Source organism: Ictidomys tridecemlineatus, chromosome 3 (assembly GCF_052094955.1).
Source record: "Ictidomys tridecemlineatus isolate mIctTri1 chromosome 3, mIctTri1.hap1, whole genome shotgun sequence".
Taxonomy (NCBI): Eukaryota; Metazoa; Chordata; class Mammalia; order Rodentia; family Sciuridae; genus Ictidomys; species Ictidomys tridecemlineatus.
The window spans coordinates 59,554,036-59,578,727 of record NC_135479.1 but is presented as its reverse complement, the minus strand read 5'-3'; the positions used below and the strand labels follow the sequence as shown (position 1 = coordinate 59,578,727).

The window sequence follows — 24,692 nt, the reverse complement described above, 5'->3', positions numbered from 1 at the left end:
ATCAATAATGTCGGCAAATTATTCAATTAATTAATTTGTTTTAATTAGGTATATATATATATATATATATATATATATATATATGACAGCAGAATGCATTTTGATTCATTGTACACAACTGCTGCACACCTCTTCATTTCTCTGAATGTATTTGGGTATTTAAATTTAAAAAAAAATAATAATTAGAGATCATACTTCCTATTGCCTCAAAGCCCCTCTCCACATTTCCATATGCCTTACACACCCTAATTGCCCCAATTGAGCCAACATTAAAATAAGAAAACTAGGGCTGGGGATGTGGCTCAAGCGGTAGCAGGCTCACCTGGCATGCGTGAGGCCCGGGTTCCATCCTCAGCACCACATACAAACAAAGATGCTGTGTCCTCTGCAAATTAAAAAAATAAAAATATTTTTTAAAAATAAGAAAACTAAATCCTTTTCATCAATATACAATGTTCGGGGGTAAAACAAGTAGAACAGTAGCTTAGAAAGCACGTCTAGGTGCTCCCTCAACCTCTGCGGGGTTGAGTATGGAGTGGAATAAAACCACTCTTTTGTAGGTAAACGTCCACGACTAGCAAGACCAAGCAAATTAAAACTCAAGCTAAGCTACATTAGGGATGGGAGATGAGATCCCCTGCTGGCTGGGGACTTGCTTTCTGAAGGGCTCTGCTGCAGGTCCCACAATCAGAAATTGCCTCCCCCAGGGCCCCTAGAGGGGGCGGGGGACCCTGGGACCACGCGGTAGGTCCCGGTCCCCGCCAGCCCACTCGAGAAGGAAGGAGGGAGAGAGTGAGGGGCTCCCTGGGGGCGCGAGGCTGGAGTCTCCCTAGATATCCCAGCCTCCCCCGCGGGACCCGAACCCGGGGAGCCGCGGCGCTCCCCGCCCCGTGCACCTGCCGGTAACGCCAGAGCCCGCCAACCCGCACCGCCCCTCGACGCTGGCTCCCGCCGCCAATCCATTCACCGCCACTCGCCGCTGGCTCCCGCCCGCCTACCAGCCCCCGACCCCAGCCCCGACTCCAATTCACCCTCCGCTGTGGAAAGAAGAAATCTCGGCTCTCCCAGGCCCGTCTCTAGAAGCAAAACAGCAGATCAGCGCATCCGCGCTCAAAACCGCAATGGCAGCGCCTGAGAGGCCAGAATGGAGCGGGGCGGGGCCAGAGGAAGCTCGCGGCTCTGACAATGGGCGTGGCCAACCACAGAGGGAGGCGTGGATCTTAGGGTCCAGCCTATAGGGGTGGGACCACCAGGAGCTGGGACCAATGAGATGGCTGGATTGATTTTCTGGGCGTGGCCCTCCCAAGGGAGAAGGAGACGATGGACGTGGCTAGAGTGTAGTCCAGCTGACAGGAGAGGCGTGGCAGAAGACTGGGCTTTGTCTGTCTGTCCCTGGGAGAGTGCAGGTCTCAAGGATTATGTGAGAAGTGAGAGTGGGGCTTGGAGTTATAGGTGTCTGAGTTCAAGTCTTTACTGGCCTGCAACCTCAATCAAGCCACTTCATCTTTCTGACTCTCAGTTTCCTTCTGTAAAAAGCAGATGATCACAGGGCTAGGGATATAACTGAGTCAGTAGAGTGCTTGCTTTGCATGCTCAAGGCCCTGGGTTCAATCCCCAGCACTACAAAATAAATAAATAAATAAATAAATAAATAAATAAATAAATAAATAAATAAATAAATAAATAAATAGAGAAAGAAAAAGAAAAGATAATACAGATGATCTTATGATCTCATTTCATGGGATTGTTTAGAGGAATGAGATTCTTGCAGAGCTCTCAGGTTCCTGGCATCTCATCAATGCTGTTATTATCATTATTATTATTATTTGCTTTGCTGCCCTTTTCTTATTATTAAGAATCCATTGGGAATCCATTGCTTCAATTCTTTATAACTTAAGTATGTTTATTCTTTATAATTTGTATATAAAACAATCATAACAAATATATACAGAGCACTTACCAAGTGTCAGACCAGGTCCTCTTTAAAGATTTTGCATATATTGGCAGCAATTTATTCAATACTTACAAGAGTATGAAGTAGGTATTATTATTTTGTGATTTAAATAGTTCTGGTAACTGAGATACTGACATTATTTACTTTTCCAATAACAAAGTAATGGACGAATTTTAACTCTGGAGGCCCTGTAGAAATTCTGCATGTATCTAATCCCCACACCACACTACCTCTCCAATTCTGCTTTGAATTTTTCACAACAGTGCGGAATGAAATCATTCATTGGAGGTTGCACGGGGAACTGGAGGTAGCTGGTCTTTATAATCCAACATCTTATTTTACAGACAAGGGATACAAGCATCTCAAATTATGGATTATAAATTCTGTGACACTTCATGGAATGTAGTTGTTTGAGATGTTTCCTTTGCCTGACTTTACTGAGACATGCCTCTTTGCAAGGTCTGTGAGCCCACTGATATATCTTCATGACAAAACTGATTCGCTTTCAGAGAACCTTTGTAGGGCTTTCTTCTTTTCTGTGCTCTGGCAGAATTCTCTACACAGCCCTACCATCTGCAACAGGTGGTGTTGACTCCACCCTTCGCATGTTGACCTGTGGTCAGAACTGGCCAATCAGAGAAGGTCTTCCTTCTACACTCACTATGTGTTCTCTCTCTCTCTCTCTCTCTCTCTCTCTCTCTCTCTCTCTCTCTCTCTCTCCTATTGGTTCTGCTGCTGTTGCCACCATTGTTGCTATTCTGTCAGGAGGAAAACTACCCAAAGAATACTAAAGGAAAGCAGGCGATATAGACCAGGACCACCAATTGAGTTTTAGCTGAATCCTGAAGTCAGTCAGTCCCTGGACTATTTAGTGATGGAATCCATTAAATCCCTCCATTGCCTCCTCTGAAAGCAGTGTAGATTGGGTTTCTGCCATTTACAGAGTCTCTTTGATGTTCTTTCTTTGCTGACTCCAATGCTTGTCCTGCATCTTCCATTAACTCTGACTTCAACTTTATATCTCAGCCAACTATCTCTGCCAAGCCTTCTTTAAACCCACCCCTCACCACATAAAACTATTTCTTCCTTGAACTTATCACAGTTGCTAATTAAGCATTTACACTTTGAGTATCCCTTATCAGAAATATTTGGGACCAGAAGTGTTTTGGATTTCTGATTTTTTTCTTGGATTTTGGAATATTTGCATATATATAATGAAATATCTTGGGTATGGGACTAACTATAAACATGAAATACATTTGTTTCACATACACCTTATACACATATCCTGAAGATAATTTTACAAAACATTTAAAATAATTTTTGTACCAGGGATTACACCCAGTATGCTTTACCATTGAGCCACATCCCCAGCCCTTTTTATGTTTTGTTTTGAGACAGGGTCTCCCTAAGTTGTTCAGGGCTTCGCTAACATTTTAAACAATTTTGTGTATAAAGCAAACTTTCATTTTGCATCATTCCTAAAGAAAATGGGAAGAGTAAAACACCATGTTACTGGATATCTTCTCTCTGTTCCCCAAACCCTAGCCAAGTTAACGGAATAATGAAAGCAACCCCGGGCAGTAGACAGATTATCTTGAAGGAAATTGGCTTTGTCTTGTGAACACTGGCAACTGGGGCAAGTTACTGTTATCTGTCAAAAGCTATTTCTTGCATACATTCCAGAACAGTTGCTACTTGGACTGCTGTTCATACAGGTAAACAAAGCAAGCTAATGTTGACGTCACTGCTTCTGCAGCCTAACATATAAAACCTCTCTCAGTGGGGAGTGGTACAGAACTGAAGTCACTGTGGAAAGTGTATGTGTCACTCATCCAGCCTGTTTCCACTGGACAAAATGCTGTGAGGGAGAGGAGGTGCTACCTGGTAAAGCACCTTGAGGGATGGAGGTGCTGTTGGTCTGTCACTCCTGAACTCTTCTTGGAGCAGTTACTGATCTCTTGCAAGCTTTTGGCCATAAACCACGTCTCTCATGCCATTTCTGGGCTCTTTGTCTTTCCTGCAACCTACTCCACTGCCCTTGCACAACTGGGCTGTGGATGAGACACAGGTGTGGAATATTCCACTCATGGCATTATGTCAGAGGCAAAACATTTCAGATTTTGGAGTAATTTGGGTTTCAGATTTTTGAATTAGGAATGTTTAACCTATATTTGGGCTAATGATTTGGTAAATATCCCTAACCCAACCCTTAAAGACTGTAAGCACCACAGTGGCAAGCTTTTTGCTTCTCTTGCTGTTTGATGGTACCCAGCAGTGTGCCTGGCACAATTATGGTACTCAGGAAATGTCTGTTAAGTGAGTGCTCTTTGCTTGGTGGAAAGGAGATGAGCAGCAGCAAAGAATGATGCTGAGCTGGCTGCAGGTTATCACTGCTCAAAGGGGTCCACGGTGACGTGGCTTTTTTCTCATTGGTTCCCCTCCCTGCAGGCACTAAGCTTGTGTTTCCTTTGATCTCTTACAGCAGATACAACCTCTCTGTTTGCTTTCAATTCTCCAAAATTTCTGGAAATCTTTCGTAGGCTGATGTCAAGTCTCCCCACCTCTTTATTCTTGGGATATAAGACATAGGAGTGAGCCATGAGGGATGTCCAGCCCAGATGACCCACAGGATGACTGCAACAGTGTAGGCCCTAAACAATAACCATTCAGGTAAGTCCAGTCAATGCAGAGAAAATTGAGAGATAATTATAAAATCTTGTGTTAAGGCACTGTGTTTGGGGCCTCTTTGTTACATGGTGGGTAATAAGCAGGAAAGGAACAAGACCCCAATTTAAAGCCAGTGGGCAGTTGCACGCTGAAGCTATCTTTGGTTAATTTGTTGTTAATCTTGTTAATCATTTGCCCATTTGGGGGTTTGCAATGGGCTTATGCAAAGCATGGAAATGCCCAGCTTGCCAGTGCACATCACTATCCACATTCAAGGGCAAATTGCTGCCTATAGAAAATGAATCAAGATGCCCAAATCAAAGACATTTTCGTTCAACTCAAGAAGAAAGCAGGGCATGTTGTGTATGTCTATAATCCCACCTACTCAAGAAGCTGAGGCAGTATTGTAAGTTTGAGCACAGCCTGAGCAACACAGCCAAACCCTATCTGAAAAATTATACACAATAAAAATAATTAAGGGCTGAATTATACAGCTTGGTGGTATAGCAGTTGCCTAGAAAGTAAGAAGCTATGAATTCAATCCCAAGTACTGGGGGAGGGGGCTGGTGGAAAGAGAAAGATCTTTGCTATAGTTTTTTTTTTCTAATTAGTTATACATGACAGTAGAATGCATGTTTACACACACACACACACACACACACACACACACACACACACACACGGAGTAAAACTTCTCTTTCTTCTGGTTGCACATGGTGTAGAATCATACCGGTCATGTAATCATATATGTACATAGAGTAATAATGTCTGATTCATACTACTATCCTTACTACCCTTATACTCCCTCCACTCCCTTCATTCCCTTCTGCCTAATCAACTGTACCTGTATTCTTCCCTAGCCCTGCCCCCTTATTCTAAGTTACTATCCAAATATCAGAGAAAACAATTCACTTTGGGTTTTTTGGAATTGGCTTATTTTGCCAACCATGATATTCTCCACTCCATCCATTTACCTGCTAATGCCATAATTTCATTCATCTTTAAGGCTGAGTAATATTCCATTGTGTTTACATACCACATTTTCTTTATCCATTCCTCTGTTGGAGGGCATCTAGGTTGGTTCCAAGTTTAGCTGCCATTAATTGAGCTGCTATAAACACTGATGTGGCAGCATCACTCTAGTATACTGATTTTAAGTCCTTTGGGTATAAACTGAGGAATGGGATAGCTAGGTCAAATGGTGGTTCCATTCCAAGTTCTCTGAGGAATCCCATACTACTTTCCATAATGATTGCACCAATCTGCAGTCCCACCAGCAATGTATGAGTGTACCTTTTCCCCCACATCCTTGCTAACACTGTAGCTTGTATATTTGATAATTGCCACTCTGACTGGAGTGAGATAAAATCTTAGAGAAGTCTTGATTTCCATTTCTCTAATAGACAGAGATGAACATTTTTCATATGTTTGTTGATCAATTGTATTTCTTCTTCTGTGAAGTGGTTCAGTTCTTTAGCCCATTTATTGGTTAGGTTTTTGGGTTTTTTTTTGGTGTTAAGTTTTTTGAGTTATTCATATATCCTAAGATTAGTGCTCCATCTGAGGTACATGCGTGTGATGAAGATTTTCTCCCATTCTGTAGGCTCTCTCTTCACATTATTGATTGTTTCATTTTCTGAGAAGAAGCTTTTAAGTTTGATTCTATCCCATTTATTGATTCTTGATTGTACTACTTAGGTTTCAGGAGTCTGGTTAAGGAAGTCAACAATGGTGGAGATTTGTGGCTTAGGTAGTTTAAGTCCTGAGATGCCTTGATACACATTCCCGTGGAACCATCAAGCACCTGTGGGACTTTGAGATCCGAGTTCAGAGGTGCATGGCTGGGGGTAGGAATGTGAGAGTCACCAACATTTACAAAGCCATAAAATTGGATGGGAAGCTCAAAGGATGAGGGGAGACAGGAAAAGACAAATGAAAGTCTTAGGTGGAGGTCAGGCAAAGGGAAACCAGCAGAAGAAACAAGGAAGGCATGGGGAGACCAGAAGAGGGGTGCCCTGGAAGTGGTGTGCATTAAGCGTCTGAAGGGACAGGGGTGAGCAGCTGCAGCAGATGCTGCTTAGGGGACAAGAAATAGGACTGAGTGTTGACTGGTGCATTTAACTATTTAGAGGCCTTTGGTGAGAACAGTTTTGGGAGTGTTTGGGGGGCCAAAATTTCTTTGGAATATGTTTGGGAGAGAATGAGAATGTCTGATTCAGAAATAGTGAGTGTAGACAACTCTCCTGAGATGTTCTGCAAAGGGGAGCAAAGAGTTGGGACCTCAGAGAAAGTGGTTATGAGTTGTCATTTTTAATGGAAGAAGGACCTGAATATTTACAAGCTGATGAGTATGAGCCAGGGGAGTGTGACAGATGATGGTGCAAGCAGGGAGGGAGGATTGCTGGAGCAAGATCTTCCAGGAGCCAGGAGTGGGTGGGGAGTAGTGTGTAACTTTGGAGTTATCTCTGAGACCAGTACTCTGTGAAAAGACATCTGCCATGGAATCCTACCACCAGGTGCATCTGCACCCTGCATTCGGCCTGTGCTCAGCCATTAATCAGAGAGGAACTTTGCACACCTGAAATACTCCAAAATTGACTCTAATCCCCATTGTCTCTTGCCTGCTGAACAACGCTGGTCTCAATGAAAAAGAAACTAGAGTTATTAGTTGAGAGGAAATGTGGGGAGGGTTCATGGAGATACAAGAGAAGACATCACTGGTTTCTGCATCTTGCACCTTAAGTCTTGGAACATGAAGACAATAATGTTATTATTTTGGTGTTGGGGATGGAACCCAGGGCCTCAAGCATGTTAACCATGCTCCCCAGGTCTGGAGGGAAATCTTTGTTGTTGTTGCTTTTTTGTTTGTTTGTTTGTTTTGTTTTGTTTTGGTACTAGGGATTGAACTCTGGGACACTTGATCACTGAGTCACATCCCCACCCCTAGTTTGTATTTTATTTAGAGATAGGGTCTCACTGAGTTTCTTAGTGCCTTGCTGTTGCCGAGGCTGGCTTTAAATTCATGATTCTCCTGTGTCAACCTCGAAAGAGCTGCTGGGATTACAGGTGTGTGCCAACACACCTGGCAAGAGGAAAATCTTTAGTTTCACACCCCTCAATGGAATTTTCTGTGCCTGGCTCACAGGGATGTGAACACCTCCATCGTGGACAGGCCAAAACTCAGGAGTGGGAAGAATACAGTGAAGAGAAGTAAGCAAGTCTCAGCTGCACCATCTTGTCCTATAAGGTTGCTAGGAGGATCCAATGAGATATACTAGTTGGTACTCAGTAAATCTACCAAAGTACAGGGCAAAAGTAGTTATTTACAGTAGGAGAAAGACAAAGCCTTCAATTTGACCCTCAGACTTCTACAGAGAACTTCAGGGGCATCTCAGGATAGAATGACAGTTCATTCTCCAAGGGTGGCCCTTCTTTTTCTCTGTCCATTGGAATACTAATGCTAACATTCAGGAAGATCATGTCTTATTCTGTAAATTCTTTGTCTGATAATGACTGTAAGAAACAAACAACAGATGGCCAGATGTGGTGATGCATGCCTGTAATCCCAACAACTTAGGAGTGAAGCATGATTTAGAGAGATCCTGTCTCAATATAAGAAATAAAAAGAGCTTGGGCTGTAACTCAGTGTAGAGCATCCTTGAGTTCAATTTCCAGTACCACAAACCACCCCTCCAAAACAAAAATGAAGTTAGACATAGTGGCACTGACTATAGTCCCAGCACTTTGGAGGTTGAGGAAGGAGGATCACTCAGTTTAGCAACACACACACATGTATTTCATATATATGTATACCTAGTATATATGGATGTACGAACCACATACACATATATATATGGCTTATACTGGTTCAAAAAAAGTTGAGAAAATAATCACTGCACGTGTAAATTCAACATTTATAACAATAAATTTCCTATACAGGTTGAGCATCTCTAACTGAAAATATGAAACTCAAATGCTCCCAAATCTGAAGCTTCTTGTGTATCAACATGGCATCCAAAAAGTTTCCAAGGTCTCGCCGTGTGATGCCCAGCACTGCTCTGGGACTCTGCACTGTCCCCACTAGAAAGAAGGCACTATCAGAGGCAGTTCCCAGACCTTGGACTTCCTAGACTCCAAAACTATAAAAATAAGTTACTCAATTTACAAATTACTCTGTCTCAGCAATTCAGCTATATAAACAGAAAACAAAGAAAGTTGGAGATAGAAGAGATAAAGTAGATGGCCAATAGACAAAAGGCAACTCATGTCCCATATATCAGCAACATAGGAATAATCAGGATTTAAAATAAAAAATACAATCCATTTACAATAGCACCTCCAAAACTGAAGTACTTAAGCACAAATCTAATAATTTATGCATTCAGAAAACTTGAACATGGTTGAGAAAAATCACAAGGAACATTAAAAAAAAATTTCAAAGGGACTGGGGGATATAGTTCATTGGTAGAGCCTAGAATGCATTAGGACCTACCTTCCAACCCAGCATCACACACACACACACACAAAAAATCAAATTTGGAGCATTTTGGATACTGAACCAGTAAAGTCTATGCAAATATTCCAAAATCTGAAAAAACTCTGAAATCTGAAATTCTTCAAGAATTTCAGATAAGAGACATTCAGCCTGCACCACAAGTTCCCTTTCACTTCTCAGCCACTTCTGATACAGATCATAGCCATAGTCATCTTCTGTGGCATCCCTCAAAGGACATCGATCTTTTCTCAGGGTTGGACGATACTCCTTATTAGCCTGGCCTCCTATTCTAGAAAGCTACCAAAGAGACTGTTAAATGCAATCCTGCTCCAGGAACAGCAGTGGTATCACAGGCTAGAAATCACATAAGAGCTATGCAGGAGGGCAGGAGTGGAAGAGAACACAATTGGGAAGCCTGTTTTCTTTTTCTTTGGTACCAGGAATTGAACCCAGAGGTACTTAACCACCGAGCACATCCCCAGCCCGTTTTTATATTTTGTTAGAGACAGGGTCTATATGAGTGCTTTAGGGCCTCACTAAGTTGCTGAGGCTGGGTTTGAACTTGCAGTCCTCCTGCCTCAGCCTCCTGAGTCACTGGGATTACAGGTGTATGCCACTCCGTCCAGCTGGGAAGCCCATTTTATGAAGTTTACATGTTGTTTAGATTCTACACTGATTCAGTACTTCACATCACTATGTCAGAAACAGGACTTGGAAACATTCACTTACCTCTGGCCTGGGAACCCCTCAGAGTATTTGTTATTTAAGCAAGAGCCCAGGGCCTCTAAAACTGCTCGGCTGGTGAAATTCTCCAAGGCGATCAGCTCCAATCCAACCCTCTGCCGGTTACTTTCCTTCTAAATGATGTTGTAAACCTTATGAAAAGAAAACAGATGCTGGACACTTGGACATTCTGTTTTAAAATTTTGCTCTGATCAAAGCCCTAATCTCCTAAAGAGAAAAGACACTATTACAGATTCGTATTTGCTCTCAGAAGTCGACTATAACCCAAATAAGCAAATTATGAAGACTCCTGTAACACTTTAAGGGATAGAACCAATCTTCCTTAAAGGCTTTAGCATCATCTGGGAAAGAATTAATAATAAAATAAATGAAGAAAACAAAATGATTTAGGAGAAACTTATCTTTACATATCTCACCTAATTTTTAGTTCTACACCATCCTGTTATTTTTATCCCTACATTTCACCAGATTTATCCCTCCCTGAATTTCATTCTTTGCCCCTCTTCCTTAAAGGAAAAGATGTTTCAGCAACTGACTGCATACTTTCAAGCTGTGAAGCGGAGTTAATTGCACTAATTCTTCCACCAGTTCAACTGTACTATTTTTTTGTTGTTGTTGTACCAGGGATTGAACTCAGACTACTCAACCACTGGGCAACATCCCCAGTCCTATTTTGCATTTTATTTAGAGACAGGGTCTCACTGAGTTGCTTAGCACCTCACTGTTGCTGAGGCTGGCTTTGAACTCATGATCCTCCTGCCTCAGACTCCTAAGCATTTGGGATTACAGGCATGTGCCACTGCACCCAGTTCAACTGTTCTATTGAACCCCATTAATGAGTTTTCATCTCAGCTATTATACTTTTTAAGTCCAGAATTTCCACTTGGTTCTTTCTAATGATTTATCTCTCTTTGATAAATTATCTTTATTTGATGTAAAACATCAACTATGATTTAAAGAAAATAAGAAATAGTTTACTCTGAGCCAAATGTGAGTGGCTGAGGTCTGGGAACACAGATTTAAGTTACTTTGAATAAGCTACTCTAAAGTGGAAGAAGTTACATGAGCTATTTTTACAGTACTGGGGATCAGATCCAGGGCTTTGCACATGCCAGGCAAGTACTCTACCACTGAGCTACACCCCTAGTTCTCACATGAACTTCCAAAGCACTGAAGAAAGAAAGAAATCAATACATCCAACAAATATATATATATCAACTCACAGCACTATGACACTAAATCATGGCTTATGCCTATAAATTGGCATGTCCACTCCCAATCTGGTGCAGGGGACTGGACCCAGGGCCTAATGATTACTAGGAAGGTGTGTCACTGAGATACACACCCAGGCCCTGCCTCCAAGTTTGGAAAGGTTTGTTGCATAGCAGTAGGTAATCAGATCCACCTTGCTGCAGGAAGCGTGGTGTTAGAACTGGCAACATCAGTATCACCTGGGAAACTGTTAGAAATTCACATGCTCAGGGCCTGGGCTGGATCTTCAGATTCAGAATGCACACTACAATTTGACCCTCAAGTCATTGTTCTAGGAAATATGCTCAGATAATGAAAATGATGGGGAAACTTTGGCAGTAGGTCTGGTGACAGTTCCAGCAAAGAGGAGAAGACTAAGCCCTGCTCCCTGTGTGCCTCGTGTTCTTCTATGTCTCCCATATGCCTTAAATACAACAAGCACTCTGTCCCTTATACCTCTGTACCCTGTTCTTGGAGTATTCTTCCCCCCAATATCCCAGGGTCTCATCTTTGTCAAATCTGTGTTAAAAATGAACATTCTCCCTGAGGCCTCCCCTATTTAAAAATTCACTAGAACCCAGAAAGTGCTCAATAAATATTGGTTCACATTAATTTTATTATTATGGCAGATTTTGTTGAAGGCACTCTGTTTTTGGTGTTTTACTTTCTGGCTACTTGCACCTGAGTACTTCTGTGATAGCTATATGCAAAGCAATTTTTCCCTCATGGGACATACTTTGAAGTGTGTCCATTTTGCTTGGAGAGGCCAGCATAGGGCTTTTTGGGGGAGGACAGGTTTTGTTATTTTAAAAATTGAGATATAATTCATACATCATAATTTGAAAGCATATAATTCAGTGATTTTTAGTTGAGTCATCCCTTGGTATCCACAAGGGATGGGTTTTGCCCCATGTATACCAAAGTCCAAGAATGCCCAAGTTCTTTTTATAAGTTTGTGTTTTTTCTACACACATTGTCCAGTATACTTTAAACCAACTTTAGAATACTTATAATACCTAATACAGTATAAATGATGTATAAATATTTCTTATACTGTATTGTGTAAGGAATAATGACAAGAAAAATGTCTATACATATTTGGTGCAGATGCCACCATCAAAGGCCTACTACATAGTACACGTCAGTGACAATGTAACTTTTTTCCCAAATATTTTTGATACAGGGTTGGTTGAAATGGTGGATGTGGAAACTGTGAATACAGAGGGATGACTGTAATTTGTTATAGCAGCCAAAGGAAATTAATAGAAGTGGCTTAAGCAAGACAGAAATTTATATCATTTAAACATAAAAATCTGAATATGGGTAGTCCTGGTCTTCTGTGATATTTCCATAGACAGCCAGAATTCAGAATAATGTCACTTTTTTTTGGTAAGCCATTAAACCAAATGGCATCCATGGTGACAATAGGACTAATATCTGTACTTTTGTAAGAACCACATAACAATTGTTTGCCTAATTGCAAAAAGTCTCCTGACTGTCTTTCTTTTGTATTTTGAGCATTTGTTATTCAATCTGTATGATATTTAAATATTAATGTAATGTTTCTGTTAAAAATTCTATTATCCTTTTGTATAGGGTCTGGACCAACTAATAAGCTCATCATAAATGAAATAGGTCTGGAAAGGGAGAGACAATCTCTCCAAAGTATAGCTCTTAGAGGTATATCTTCATTAATGTCCTTAAATTTTCTCCATGGACATCTCTGCAGAAAGGGTTGGGGCCAATAACATGAGTCTTTAGCATAAGGGGGCATGGCATGCCACTAGGCAGATCACTGACAGAAACTACTTTTGCTTCTCCTTCTAAGGAGAGTGGCCGAAAATTTATAATGCCTCCTATTCCTGGATCCCAAAGAATATCATTGTGAAGGCAAATTGTAGACTGACACAATCTCTGTGCCCTAGACACATCCCTTAATATAGTAAAGGCCCATGAATGATCAAAGGAGAGTGACATATTCCAAGGGTGCCTTGCTATTGGGTCAGATGTAACCGGGCATCGTGTGGAAATATTAGTAGAAAATAAGAAAGGCAATCAGTACCATCCAAACCAACAGGTAAAAGAATCCCTGGAGATGGAGCCCCCACCCACCAAGCATGTCCTTGAGGGCTGAATGACAGAATGATGCACAATAACATAAAGGGGGTCCTTTTCTGCATTGATGCAAAGGAAGGGAAAGTCCAATTAAAGTCCCAGAAACAGCATAAGTTGTTTCCAATCGGTTGAGTGTGGTCCTTCTGGTCAGGTGCAGGGGAGCTGCAAGAGTCGCAGTTGTGGCTGTGAGGACCGAGAGCCTTATGATGTATGGATCCAGGAGGCTCCTGTTGTCCTCCTGAGTTTTGCCCTTGGGATGCATTCTGCAAGATTTGAGAGGGAGTATGTATAACATCCTGATCATGATTAATTGATTAATTGCTCTAAACGTTTTTTAATTGCAGTGGCATGAGTATTTTTCTCACTGAAGGGTTTTTGCCATTAGATGGTGCTAGAGGCTCTCCACTAGAGGAGAACTGTCCCGCAGACAGCCATTCATGAGTGATAACTATCTGCAAGGCAATTTTTCCCTCATGGGACATACTTTGAAATGTGTCTGTTTTGCTTGGACAGGCCAGCATAGGGCCTTGAGTTATCAGGCCATTAGGCAGAGGCCTTTCATACGCCATATTACCTGTTGTGCACTTACCTGTGAGTTGCGGGTTACAATTGCACACATAAGCAAGAAGACAGTACCAGGGCTCTGGTCTCCAGCAGGTGACATGGTCTGAGCTTGATCTGATAGGGCTTTGATATCACCCCAGGTTATCTGTGAGCCGTCCAGTGGGGAGGTCATAATGATCTCTTCTTCTACTTTTGGCTTGGTTTCCGAGGCCTAGCTGTCAGTGGCCCGTCTGACATTTCTTGCTGGTACCCAAATGGGGTGAGGCTCCTGTTAACATATGTAAACCCTCCACCCATGGTTAAGAGGAGCCCCTGTCCATCCCATGCACTTGTTATGGGACCCTTTCATGGGACCATAGGTAGATAGGAAGACCCCGAGAAGGGGGCCCAATGCTTATGGGCTGCTATTTTCATAGAAAATTTTGAAATTGAAAGAAAATTTAAATCAAATAAGACTCTTTTCAAGGCATCATGAGGAGAGTTGGTATAGTTTCTTGTGTGTTCTTTCTATAATGCCTTGAGTCTAAGGGCTATAGGAAATCCCAGTTAAGTAATGTATATGCCAACCATTGCAAATTGCTTAAAATGTCTTGTTAGTATAGGTTGGCCCTTTGTCAATTTTAACAGACATGGGAACATCCGTAATTTTAAAACATTAAAGTAGATGGGAGATGACATTTTATTGCATCTAGGGCAGGGTGTCTTGGGGCCAGGGAGGCTGCCATTCTTAGGACAGTAACGCTCAATGTGGCCTGGCTGATTATAGCCCTAGCAAATGGGATCAGATCTTGGTTGGGAAGGCCCATCATTTCTGTTAACTGATAATTTGTTAAAGGAAGTTGTTAATGCCTGAATGGGCCCTGAAGAGGGGGCTATTTCCTTTGTAGCAGAGATCCATTTCAAAAGAGATTCCTTGCATACTGGGGCAATTGCAGCCTTAGCTCCTGCAGTGGCTCCTTCCCATGCCAATTGTTTAACTAATGAGCCTTGAGTAGGGCCAGTTGAATGAGCTTCCCAAGTGCCTGGATTACTCTAAGTCAGGAAACCATTCATGGGGGCCTTGAATCATTTTTCTGAACAATTCCTCATATTTTTTTAAGAGTTCTTAAAACAATGTCTTTGTGTTAGACCAGAATGAAAGAAAAGACCACTGACTCCAATTAAAATCAAATTAAAGAAAGCTTATTATTTCAACCATACGGGCTGCCTCTCCCTTCCAAAACCACCAGAATAAGACAGCAGCCCCAGCTTTCCTGCAGCCCAGATTTATAGCCCAGAAAGTTACACAAAGGGGGGTTACAGATAACAGAACTCTGACAAGCATCACACTAATGGTAGTTTACATTTTTTGCTGGCCCCAACATCAGAATTTATGAGGACCATTAGAGCCTCAGAGAGGGTCGTTGTCTGGCCAGGGAAGGCCAATATTTATGAGGTGTCACTAAAGTTTCTGAGAGGGTTGCTATCTGGTCAGAGCCAGGCATGTGTGAGTTCAAGTCACGGGCAGGCATTCCAAGCAGGTTCAGAATTTGCAGTAATTTATAGTAAAGCCGAAATTATCTTTTCATGGCTTTGTGGCAAGATGGCTCCCAATTTTAAGAAAAGATCAGGTTGGGTCTATCATTTGACTTGACAAGATGCCTAATATAGGGGCCCAAGAGGTTGACATGGAGGGCCCTGACTAAGACAAACAAAAGATGTGTTTAGGGTCCAATGTCTTGTGCTTAGTGGGGAACTTGCTTGACTTGTTAGATCAAGGCCATGTGCCCAAATGGTGTCTCTGGAACAGAGTTCCCTTTAACAGAGAAAACCAAGGTTCCAAATTCTGGTCAGTCCCTTATGCCTTATGTGAATTCGCCGGGTGAATCAGGGTCATAAGGTGACACCAAAGCTTATGATGGTGTGTGCCTCAACTCGGGCTGACAAGGACAAGGAAAGGGGATAGAGGAGGGGGTTCCTTGCTCACCTTCAAGGAACTGACAGCACACAGAACACAAACGGGGTCTACTACCCGAAATCCTACCTGAAATCAATGGGATGGCCAGTCCCGAGGTGCGAGGGTGTGAGCAAACACATTGTGGTACCAAATTGCTGTGGTTCTGGTCACTGATGTAGTCAATTAGTTGCTCCACTACCTTGTCGTGGAGCAGGGGGGTGGGTAGAGACGGGGAACCAACACACAGACTCCAGGAGCTGGTGAGAGAACTGGCTGGAGACCCACTCCAGGTCGTCGTCCAGTAGCTCCGTTTATTTTTGGAATGCATACAATTGTTATAGGGTACAAGTGGGGCATGCCCCTCCATCACACATAAGCACCTTAACATCCATAAGCCAATCATGTTATGCCTAATGTAACCGCACTATGAGAATGCTCTAAATATTGTTATCATCAGGAAGGGTCTTTGTCCCTAGGGGAGGGGGTTTCTAAGTTAGGAGTTCCATGTCTGAAGCACCTGGCTTTCAGTTTCCTGAACTGGCAGCTTGGCAACGCTAACCACAAGTGCTAAGGATGTGGTTTCACTAATGGCTCCCTACAGCAGAGCATCCCATCCTGTTGAGTGTAGATTCTTCAAGCACTCCCAACCGCTCATAGCTGCTAGCTGCTAGCTGTAAACTGAAAGTTATTCCAACAGGCCTCCACACAGGTGTGTGACATTCACACAGATGCTTGGCCCTCTATTGCTCTTTGAGGAAATCCCAGGGCCTGTGAAGCACCCTGTGACCTCACCTAAAGCAAAGGGGATTAATTTTGGCACAAGCTGAGGACAAGAATTTGGAAGGGTAGGAATGGGGTGAAAAGATTTGTAAAAATGGGGTTCCTGTGCAAGGATCCCAGGGAAACATTGTAACTGTCCCGACTCTGGGGTGCCTGGGTAGATGGAACTGCCCTAATGCACTTTCATTTTCTTGCTTTTTCATGAAAGGATTTTTGGCTGGTTTCTGTAGTGCTGAAAAGAAATGGGGTATTTTAAATCACTTCCATGACCATAAATGCCCATGTTTCTGTACCTGTAGAAGTTATTTATTTATTTAGGTACTGGGGTTTTAACTCAGGGGTGTTTAACACTGAACCACATTCCCTGCCTTTTTTGTATTTTATTTTGAGACAGAAATTTCTGAGTTGCTGAGGCTGACTTTGAACTTGTTATCTTCCCGTGCATCTGGGATTACAGCCTGTGGAGTTAATTTATAAACAGGGTTGCTACTGTCCTTCCTTTCTTTCTCAGCAATTAACCATATTGCTTTTACCCCCCTGAGATCCTGGCTCATCTACAGCTGAGTTTTTTTTTAATTTGTTTTTCAGTTGTAAGTGGACACAATATCTTTATTTCATTTTTATGTGGTGCTGAGGTTTGAACCCAGTGCCTCATGTGTGCTATGCGAGCACTCTACCACTGAGCCACATCCCAGCCCGTACAGCTGAGTTCTTTATTCTGAGGAGGAGGACACCATTTTCCCAAGACTGTAAAGCAGCAAGGTGAGCCTCCACTGTATGTTTTAATTAGCATCAGTCATTGAGGTGCCTCTGCCTGTTGCCTGAAATATGTGGTTAAGTTAACAATGTCTGGGGTTGTGTCTCAGTGTTAGAGTGCTTTCCTAGCCCGTGTGAAGCCCTGGGTTTGATCCTCAGCACCACATATAATAAATAAATAAACTAAATGTATTGTGTTCATCTACAACTAAAACTGTAAAATATATAAATTAAATTTATTTTGTCCATCTACAAAAAAACCCCGAACTTTTCATGGCATACTGGGGCCCTTGATTAGTAACTTCATTTGTTTGTCATGTGAGCATCCAGAGCCTTCTAAGCTTGTCTCAGGTTCTTTCTGTCTTTCTTCTTCTTTTTTTTTTTTTTGGTACCAGAGATTGAACCCAGGGGTGCTTAACCACTGACCCACATCCTCACCCTGAGGCTATTTCTTTTTGTAATAAATCAGAGACAGAACTCTTGGTATGGATGGATGGATAGATAGATAGATAGAGGGGGAAAAAAGAGAGAGTTTTTTTGGTGGAATTGGCTCATGTGATTTTTGGAGACACAGTGTCCTGCGACAAGCTGTCTTGGGGCTGGAGACCCTGGGATGCTGGTAATGTGGCTCAGTCCAAGTTCAAAGGTCTTAAAACAGGGAAGACAGTGATGTAATTCTCAGTCTGAGGTGAAGGCATGAAAGCCTGCGGTTCTGCTGGTGTGATCCTGGGATCCCAAAGCCAGAGAGTTCTGATGTCCAAGGCTGCAGGAGGAGAGTGTTTGACTCCAGCAGAGAGACAAAAACCCTTTTCTATATTTCTGCTCTGTCTGGGCCCCCATCAATTGCATGGTTCCACGTGGAGCATGGAACTTCCCTGGTCAATTGCAAGGTGCACACCCACATGGAGGGTGGACTTCCCCATCTCTTCCACTTTGACTCACAGGCCGTCTCCTCTGGAAGGGTCCTCAGGAACACATACCCACAGATACGCTTTCCCACTTCTCTAGGTATTCCTTCATCCAGCCACACAGACACTAAAATTAACCATCTCCCCTCTGTGTGTCCTCATCTTCTCCTTGTAGGGTGGACATATTTCCAATTGCCTTCCAGGCTCACTTTGTCTCCCTTCCTCAGTGAAATTTTCCTTGTATTTTTCCCTCTCTCAGTCCAAATTCGGTCCCTTTCTGCTGTCCTGTGATGCCCTGTGCTGATTTCTACAATCCTCACCTCCCTGTGTGCAGAGGTGTTGGCGTCTCCTCTACCAGCTTGCAGGGCATGGTCCTGGTCCAGTTCCTCCCTGCCTCTTCCCCTGCTGAGTTCACACTTGAACTCCCAACCCTGACCATATTTGAGTTTTGAGAGGAAAACTGGCTTGAGTGATCCCAAACATTGTTCTAACAGATTTTATTAGCTCCTTGGTACTATGTTTGTGTAAAATTTATGGGTTTTTTGGAAATCTACTGAACAGGTGACCATTTCTTTATTTGGAAATGAATTACAGGGTAGTAAAGTCGGTGTATTATAAGAAGTCCTCCATACAAATAATGTGCCATGTTGGAGAGTACAGGTTCATATATAGTGATCCCAGTTCTTTGCCTGTGGACCAACAAAGGGCAGGTTTACTGGATTCCCAGGATCCCTAGTTATTGGGCTTGAAGGAGTCAAGGTGCCTGTGCAATTTCCCAGCTGTCACCACAGCAGAGACCTGCGTCTGCGGTGCCTGTAGAGAGCAGGCTTCTCTGCCCACAGGCCCCTGTCCTGTCCTCCCTGTGGGTGCCTTGTCTTTATCTCCTGCCCTGGGTTCAGGGCGTGAGGGGCTGCAGCTGGTTTGGGCAGAAGCCCCTCCTCTGCCTGCCTGAGGCTGCCTGAGGGAAACTGGCAACAGGCTGGGAGCCCCAGGTCGCCCCGAGACCTCTTCCTGCCCTGTACTCCTGGTTCTGGGCCTGACTACAGTTCTATGTGTCATTATTGCTCCCAGGAACCTGGTCAGCTCTGGAGACAGGGCATGGAACTCAGGAAAAACGTAGCTTCCAAGAGTGTTTCTCCACATTGTTCTGCTTGGATCTGAAGAAAAAAAAAAAAGCATTTTTGTAGTTTCTTTTTTTTCTGTATGTTTCAAAGAAAACTTGGAAACAAAACTGTTGGGGTAAATTGGCTTATCAGTGCCACAAGTCTTTTAGTAGACTGGTGTGGCAGCTTCATTCCTCTGCCCGTCCTCACCAAAAGTTTCTGTGCTGGAGTCTTGGCCCACAGCATGGTGATCATTGAGATGTGCTGGGATCTTAAGAGTTGGCACCTTGTAGAAGGTGGTTAGGTTACTGGAGGCACAAATTAATGTAGGTATTGTGGGAGACTCCTTAGTTTCCAGAGAACAGGTTCTTATAAAAAGAGCAAGCCTGGGGTTGTGGCTTAGCGGTAGAGTGCTTGTCTGGCATATGTGAGACCCTAGGTTCCATCCTCAGCATCACACAAAAATAAAAGAATAAAAAAATAATGATATTGTGTTCATGTATAACTAAAAATATATATAGCTAGCTCTGGCAGCTTCCTATTTCTTTAATGTTTTTTTTTTAGTTTTAGGTGGACATAATATCTTTCTATTTTATTTTTTTAATGAGGTGCTGAGAATCAAACCCAGTGCCTCACGCATTGTAGGAGAGCGCGCCACCACTTGAGCCACATCTCAAGCACTGGCAGCTTCCTATTTTGTCCTGTGATCTCGTCTGCAATATGCTCTGACCCCTGCAATGCTACCTGCCAGGAGGACTTCACGAGAGGCCAGACAGATGGAACTATCCAATCTTGGGCTCTCAACCTCCCAAACTATGAGCTAAACAGATTATATCATTCATCCTCGCATGGTAGTGCTGGGGAATTAATTCAGGGACTTGTGTGAGATTGACAGAGGGATCTGAAGTTTTGGGAGGCCCTGTTGTGCTAGGGCAGCAGGATAGTTTGCTGAGATACCCAAGAAGACACCTGGAGATGGGGTATGAGATATAAAGTTCATATCTTTGTTTTAATAATTTAAAAAAATTGTAGATGGACAGAACGCCTTTACTTTATTTATTTTTATGTCATGCTGAGGATCCAACCCAGTGCCTCACGTATGCTAGGCAAGTGCTCTACCACTGAGCTACAGCCCCAGCCCCTAAAGTTCATATCTTTACATAAGATTTATTGGGCAATGCTTATGAAGGAGAGCCAGTGGTGCTGAGCTGGACAGGTGCTTTCCAGAAGGCCTAGTGGTGGCTGGCTGGACAGGTGGGCCTGCCCAATGTCTCACCATACTCTTTTTCATTGAGGATGACACACATGAGGAGGGAGCTGAAACTGCTGAGGGCCCAGCAGTGTCCATCCCTCTTCCCAGTCTTGGACCTGGGCATGGAAGAGGGCCCAGATTGCCAGCATCTTATACAATCCCCCCTCTTCCTCTTGTAAAACTTTTCATTTGAGAGTTTTTATTTGATTTATTCCTTGTGTAAACACAGCTGAATGAGCAGATCGCCACACAAAGCACTGCACACACTTAAAGCCCATGACTTGGCAAGTATTCACAGTGTTCACACCTGTAAGATCATCACCACAATCAGGACAGTGAATGCTATAATTTGAATCTGAAATGCTCCCCAAAGGGCCAGTGGAATGACATAGTGGTGACTAGTGAACAGTTTAGAGAATGCACTTAATGCCAATAACCTGTATATTTTCATAAACAAGTATAATGTTTGATTTTAAAGCAAGCAAACTGTACATAAAATATAAAACATTAAAATAAACAAAACGAAAAAAAGGAAATTAGGGGCAAGGAATGGAGGCTCTGGGTTGGTCTCAGTAAGAGGCACTGCCTGAGGGTCCAGCAGGAGTTCTTGGTCAGGATCTGCCATTACAGGTCCTTCCAGCTCCAGCTCGATCTCAGGTGGTGGAGGTGGTGGAATTTGAGCTGGAGTGTCCCCAAGCACCAGAGGTGGCCCTGCAGCTACAAGAGGAGTAAAGGTCAAGAAACTGTCCATGTTCCTTCTGAGAAACTGATGTGACTCCATTTTTTAAAAAACCAGCCTCTACTTCAGAGCAAGACCTGTCCAAGTGGGGATGACCCAGCTTCTTAAATTCCAGGAATGGCCCGTGGAACCAGATACCCCTAACTGCAGTGACTAGGTAGCCTTGACTCAGCAATGCAAGACCCAAAGACATGATGTTGGACCATAGCAACAACCAATCAGAGGGAGACAGGGAAAATATCTGAAATGCCAGGTGACCCTCCCAGTCATTTCTGTGATTGAGAACATGATTAAGTAACCCTGCAGGTTTACCACGTACACCCATTGTGGCCTAAACCAATCAGTTCAAATGTATCTACCACTTGAACTAACCAAACACCCTTACCCAACTCGTTCCCGCCAGTGAATGTGCTAATCAATGTTAAGAGTTGTTGTTTGATTTTCCTGAGGTATGAAATGATTTGCTGTGTGATGTTGTGATGCATAGAGTACCCCCAAAAAACCTATAAATCCTCATTGAACTAAAGGTGGGGACTCACTCCTCGGGACTTCTGCGTCAGAAACAGTTGTGAGTCCAGGCTCAAGCTTGCAGAAAAGACTCTTGAGTGACTGCATCGGATTCGGCTCCTGGAGGTCTATTGGGGTCCCACAAATCTGGCTTTACACCTTCCAGTGAAAAAATATTTCCCACTGCGTTTCACACAGTTCCACACACGAGCCCAACCCTGGCAGTGTCCCCAGAATGCATGCAGACAGTGACAGCTCTGCTTCTCATTGTGCCTGCCCTGCCCCAGTTTCTGGAAGGAATGCTCTGCATCTCAAGCCCCATCCCATTCCTACATACTCATACCCCACCTCAGTCCTCCTCACCTTCGGCCTCTTCTTCCATGAGCTCCGGGTTTTCTGACAGGGCTGGGACATGGTGGCCTTGGTCCTCCATTTCAGCACCTGTGACAATGACCTGGCTGTGGACATTACCAAGTGGATACTGAGGTAAGTGAGGGAGTGAAGAGACCACCCAGGAGAGAAGGGGGCAGCAGTATGAGAGGCCTGGCCTTTCCTCCATGAGGTCAGTGTTCTTGGCACCCCACAGTTCAGAGGAGAAGGCTGAGGCTGACAGGCACAGGGCCATTTCCTGGACTCAGAGCTATACACGACCCTGTCACCCTGGGTGGCCTTACCTTCCCAACACTGTGTCTGTCTCCTGTTGGGTGGAGAAATTGGAGATGGTAGACCCGGAAGAGAGGCTGTCAGAGACTAAGGCTGTCTCCAGAGTCTCCACCAGGCTCCTCAGTGAGGGAGCCTGGAACACACATAATGTGCAAGGGTCATCCAACTCTGAAACCACCTGTGCCTCAGGGATATTGACAAAATAGACACCTGAGGCTCTTGTGGTGGTAAACATGCCAGCACCCGGGCCTCAGGCCCTGCTTGGTGTCCCAAAATTGGTGCAGCCACGTGGTACCAAAGCTGGAGTCTCCCCCACAGCAGGCAGCTCGCCAGCAGCAGCAGCAGCAGCAGCAGCAGCAGCAGCAGCAGCAGCAGCAGCAGCGCAGGCGGCTATGGCTCCAGCGGTGGCGCAGCTGTAGGGACAGCGTCACCAGGCGATCTCCTGGTCACGTGGTCCGGGGCAGAGGTATCTACTGTGGCTGCAGCAAGTGGTTGCAGCTGCCAGGGGAAAAAACCTCCAGGAACCCGCGGGAGGGCAAATGCGACATCACAGGGAACAGCAGGCAGGAGGACGCCGATTGGAAGGCGGTCTCCACTTGTCAGCCCCAGTTACCGCGGAGGTACTCGGAGGGAGGTAGCTGCCGCCGAGAGACCTCTGGGCACTCGCAGCGGTCCACCTATGAAGGCCCGCTTGTCATCAGCAAATTCACTGGAATGCACCGATATGCCCTCTGTGCAAAGCCAAGAGTCATCCCGAAACCCCCAAAGAAGCCTAAGCGGAAGCAGGATGAATGAAGAGAGGGAAACATGTGAAGCTGTGCTGACCATAACCCCTCCCTTTGGCCTGAGTGATTGATGTCCTGATGTGAAAACACCTTTCCCCCCCTCACTGTCTCCTATTTAATGTGCCAGAAGTACAACCCCTCACTCACTTTACTTATTTCTTACTGCTCTTGGCATTACTGGTTTTGGAAGCGATGTGGTTCAGGTGCTAATGGCTGTGTCTCATGATCCCTTCTCTCCCACCCACATTTACACCTCTGCCCTTGTTTGGAGCTAAGGAGAGGGCAAGGAGCCCAGATGTAATTCTCTGTCTCATGTGCCTGAGGCCTGGAACCTGAAGAGATGTAGGTTCTGAGGGCTGGTGTAGGCCTGTATGTTTCAGGAAAATGCACCAGTTTTTCTCCTCCCTGTACTTTTTTGCCTTAGGCTTTGAAGGGACAACAGTCTTCTTGCTGGACTTCCTAACAGGCTATACCACATAAAAATAAAATAAAGATATTGTGTCCACCAAAAAAATAAATAAATAAATAAATAAATAAAGGCATCAAAACTAAAATCACAATTCCCATTTAAATCATTAGAGAATAACCATTCGGTAAAATTCTACTTCCCTTTCTAATGAAAACCCTCAAAAATTAGAAATAAGAGAAATGTGTCTCAACCAAATAAAGGCAATGGATGACAAACCCAAAACAACATCACACTGAAAGGTGAAGAGGGGAAACCATTCCCTGTAAGATCAGGAACAAGGGCTGGGGTTGTGGCTCAGTGGTAGAGTGCTTGCCTAGCATGTGCCAGGCCCTGGGTTCGATCCTCAGCACCACATAAAGATAAGTAAATAAAAGAAAGATATTGTGTCTAACTACAACTAAAAAATATTTTTTAAAAAGATCAGGAACAAGACAAAACTCTTGTTCGATACACTATTAGAAGTACTGGCCATACATTTGCAAGTAAATGGATGAAGCTGGAGAATTTCATGTTAAGCAACATAAGCCAGTCCCCCAAAACCAAAGGGTAAATGTTTTCTCTGATATGTGGATGCTGACCCATAATGGTGGGGGGTGGGTATGGGAAGAACTGAGGAACTTTGGATTGGGCAGAGGACAGTGAGGGAATGGGAAGGGGCATGGGGTAGGAAAGATAGTGGAATGAGATGGATATCACTATCCTAGGTACATGTACAAGTGCATGAATGGTGTACTGCACAAATGGTGTGATTCTACTTCATGGACAACCGTAGAAATGCAATGCTGTGCTTCATTTGTGTACAATGAATCAAAATGCATTCTGCTGTCATGTATAACTAGTTAGAAGGAGGTCTAATTACCCCTGTCTGCAGATGACATGATTTCATATACATAAGCCTCTCTCATTACAAACATCTGAGCTGCAGGCAGCCCCTGATTTCCATGTCTGCTGGCTTCTCGAGGCTCCCATCAAGCTGACTGCACATGGAGGTAAAGGGAGCA

General features: G+C 43.7%; 1 protein-coding gene and 1 long non-coding RNA gene across 4 annotated transcripts in view; both read right to left on the bottom strand.

Moving 5' to 3' along the window:
- The window catches only part of LOC120884221 (uncharacterized), an 87,582-nt gene extending 86,418 nt beyond the window's left edge, over nucleotides 1–1,164 (bottom strand). For all 3 annotated transcript variants that reach the window (XR_013436370.1, XR_013436371.1, XR_005726533.2), the window contains exons 1-2: nucleotides 1,032–1,164; nucleotides 323–385 (exon numbers count right to left, since the gene is read on the bottom strand). This is a non-coding gene — a long non-coding RNA (uncharacterized LOC120884221). The remainder of the gene's footprint in view (nucleotides 1–322; nucleotides 386–1,031) is intronic.
- Nucleotides 1,165–20,972: 19,808 nt separating this feature from the next.
- On the bottom strand, nucleotides 20,973–22,813 carry LOC144376179 (uncharacterized). The gene is made up of 3 exons (XM_078042924.1): nucleotides 22,449–22,813; nucleotides 22,138–22,232; nucleotides 20,973–21,245 (listed from the first exon to the last, which is right to left on the bottom strand). Exons 1-3 carry the CDS (start codon nucleotides 22,670–22,672, stop codon nucleotides 21,001–21,003), a joined length of 564 nt encoding a protein of 187 aa, XP_077899050.1. The 5' UTR covers nucleotides 22,673–22,813; the 3' UTR covers nucleotides 20,973–21,000.
- Between the last annotated feature and the right edge of the window lie 1,879 nt (nucleotides 22,814–24,692).

Excerpts from the sequence above, each read along its gene's own strand:
- LOC144376179 (XM_078042924.1), bottom strand. The coding sequence starts at position 22,672 with ATGTTTACCACCACAAGAGCCTCAGGTGTCTATTTTGTCAATATCCCT. Across the intron at positions 22,233-22,448 it reads ACAGACACAGTGTTGGGAAG|CCAGGTCATTGTCACAGGTG; the intron begins GTAAGGCCACCC and ends TAATGTCCACAG. Across the intron at positions 21,246-22,137 it reads CATGGAAGAAGAGGCCGAAG|CTGCAGGGCCACCTCTGGTG; the intron begins GTGAGGAGGACT and ends CTCCTCTTGTAG.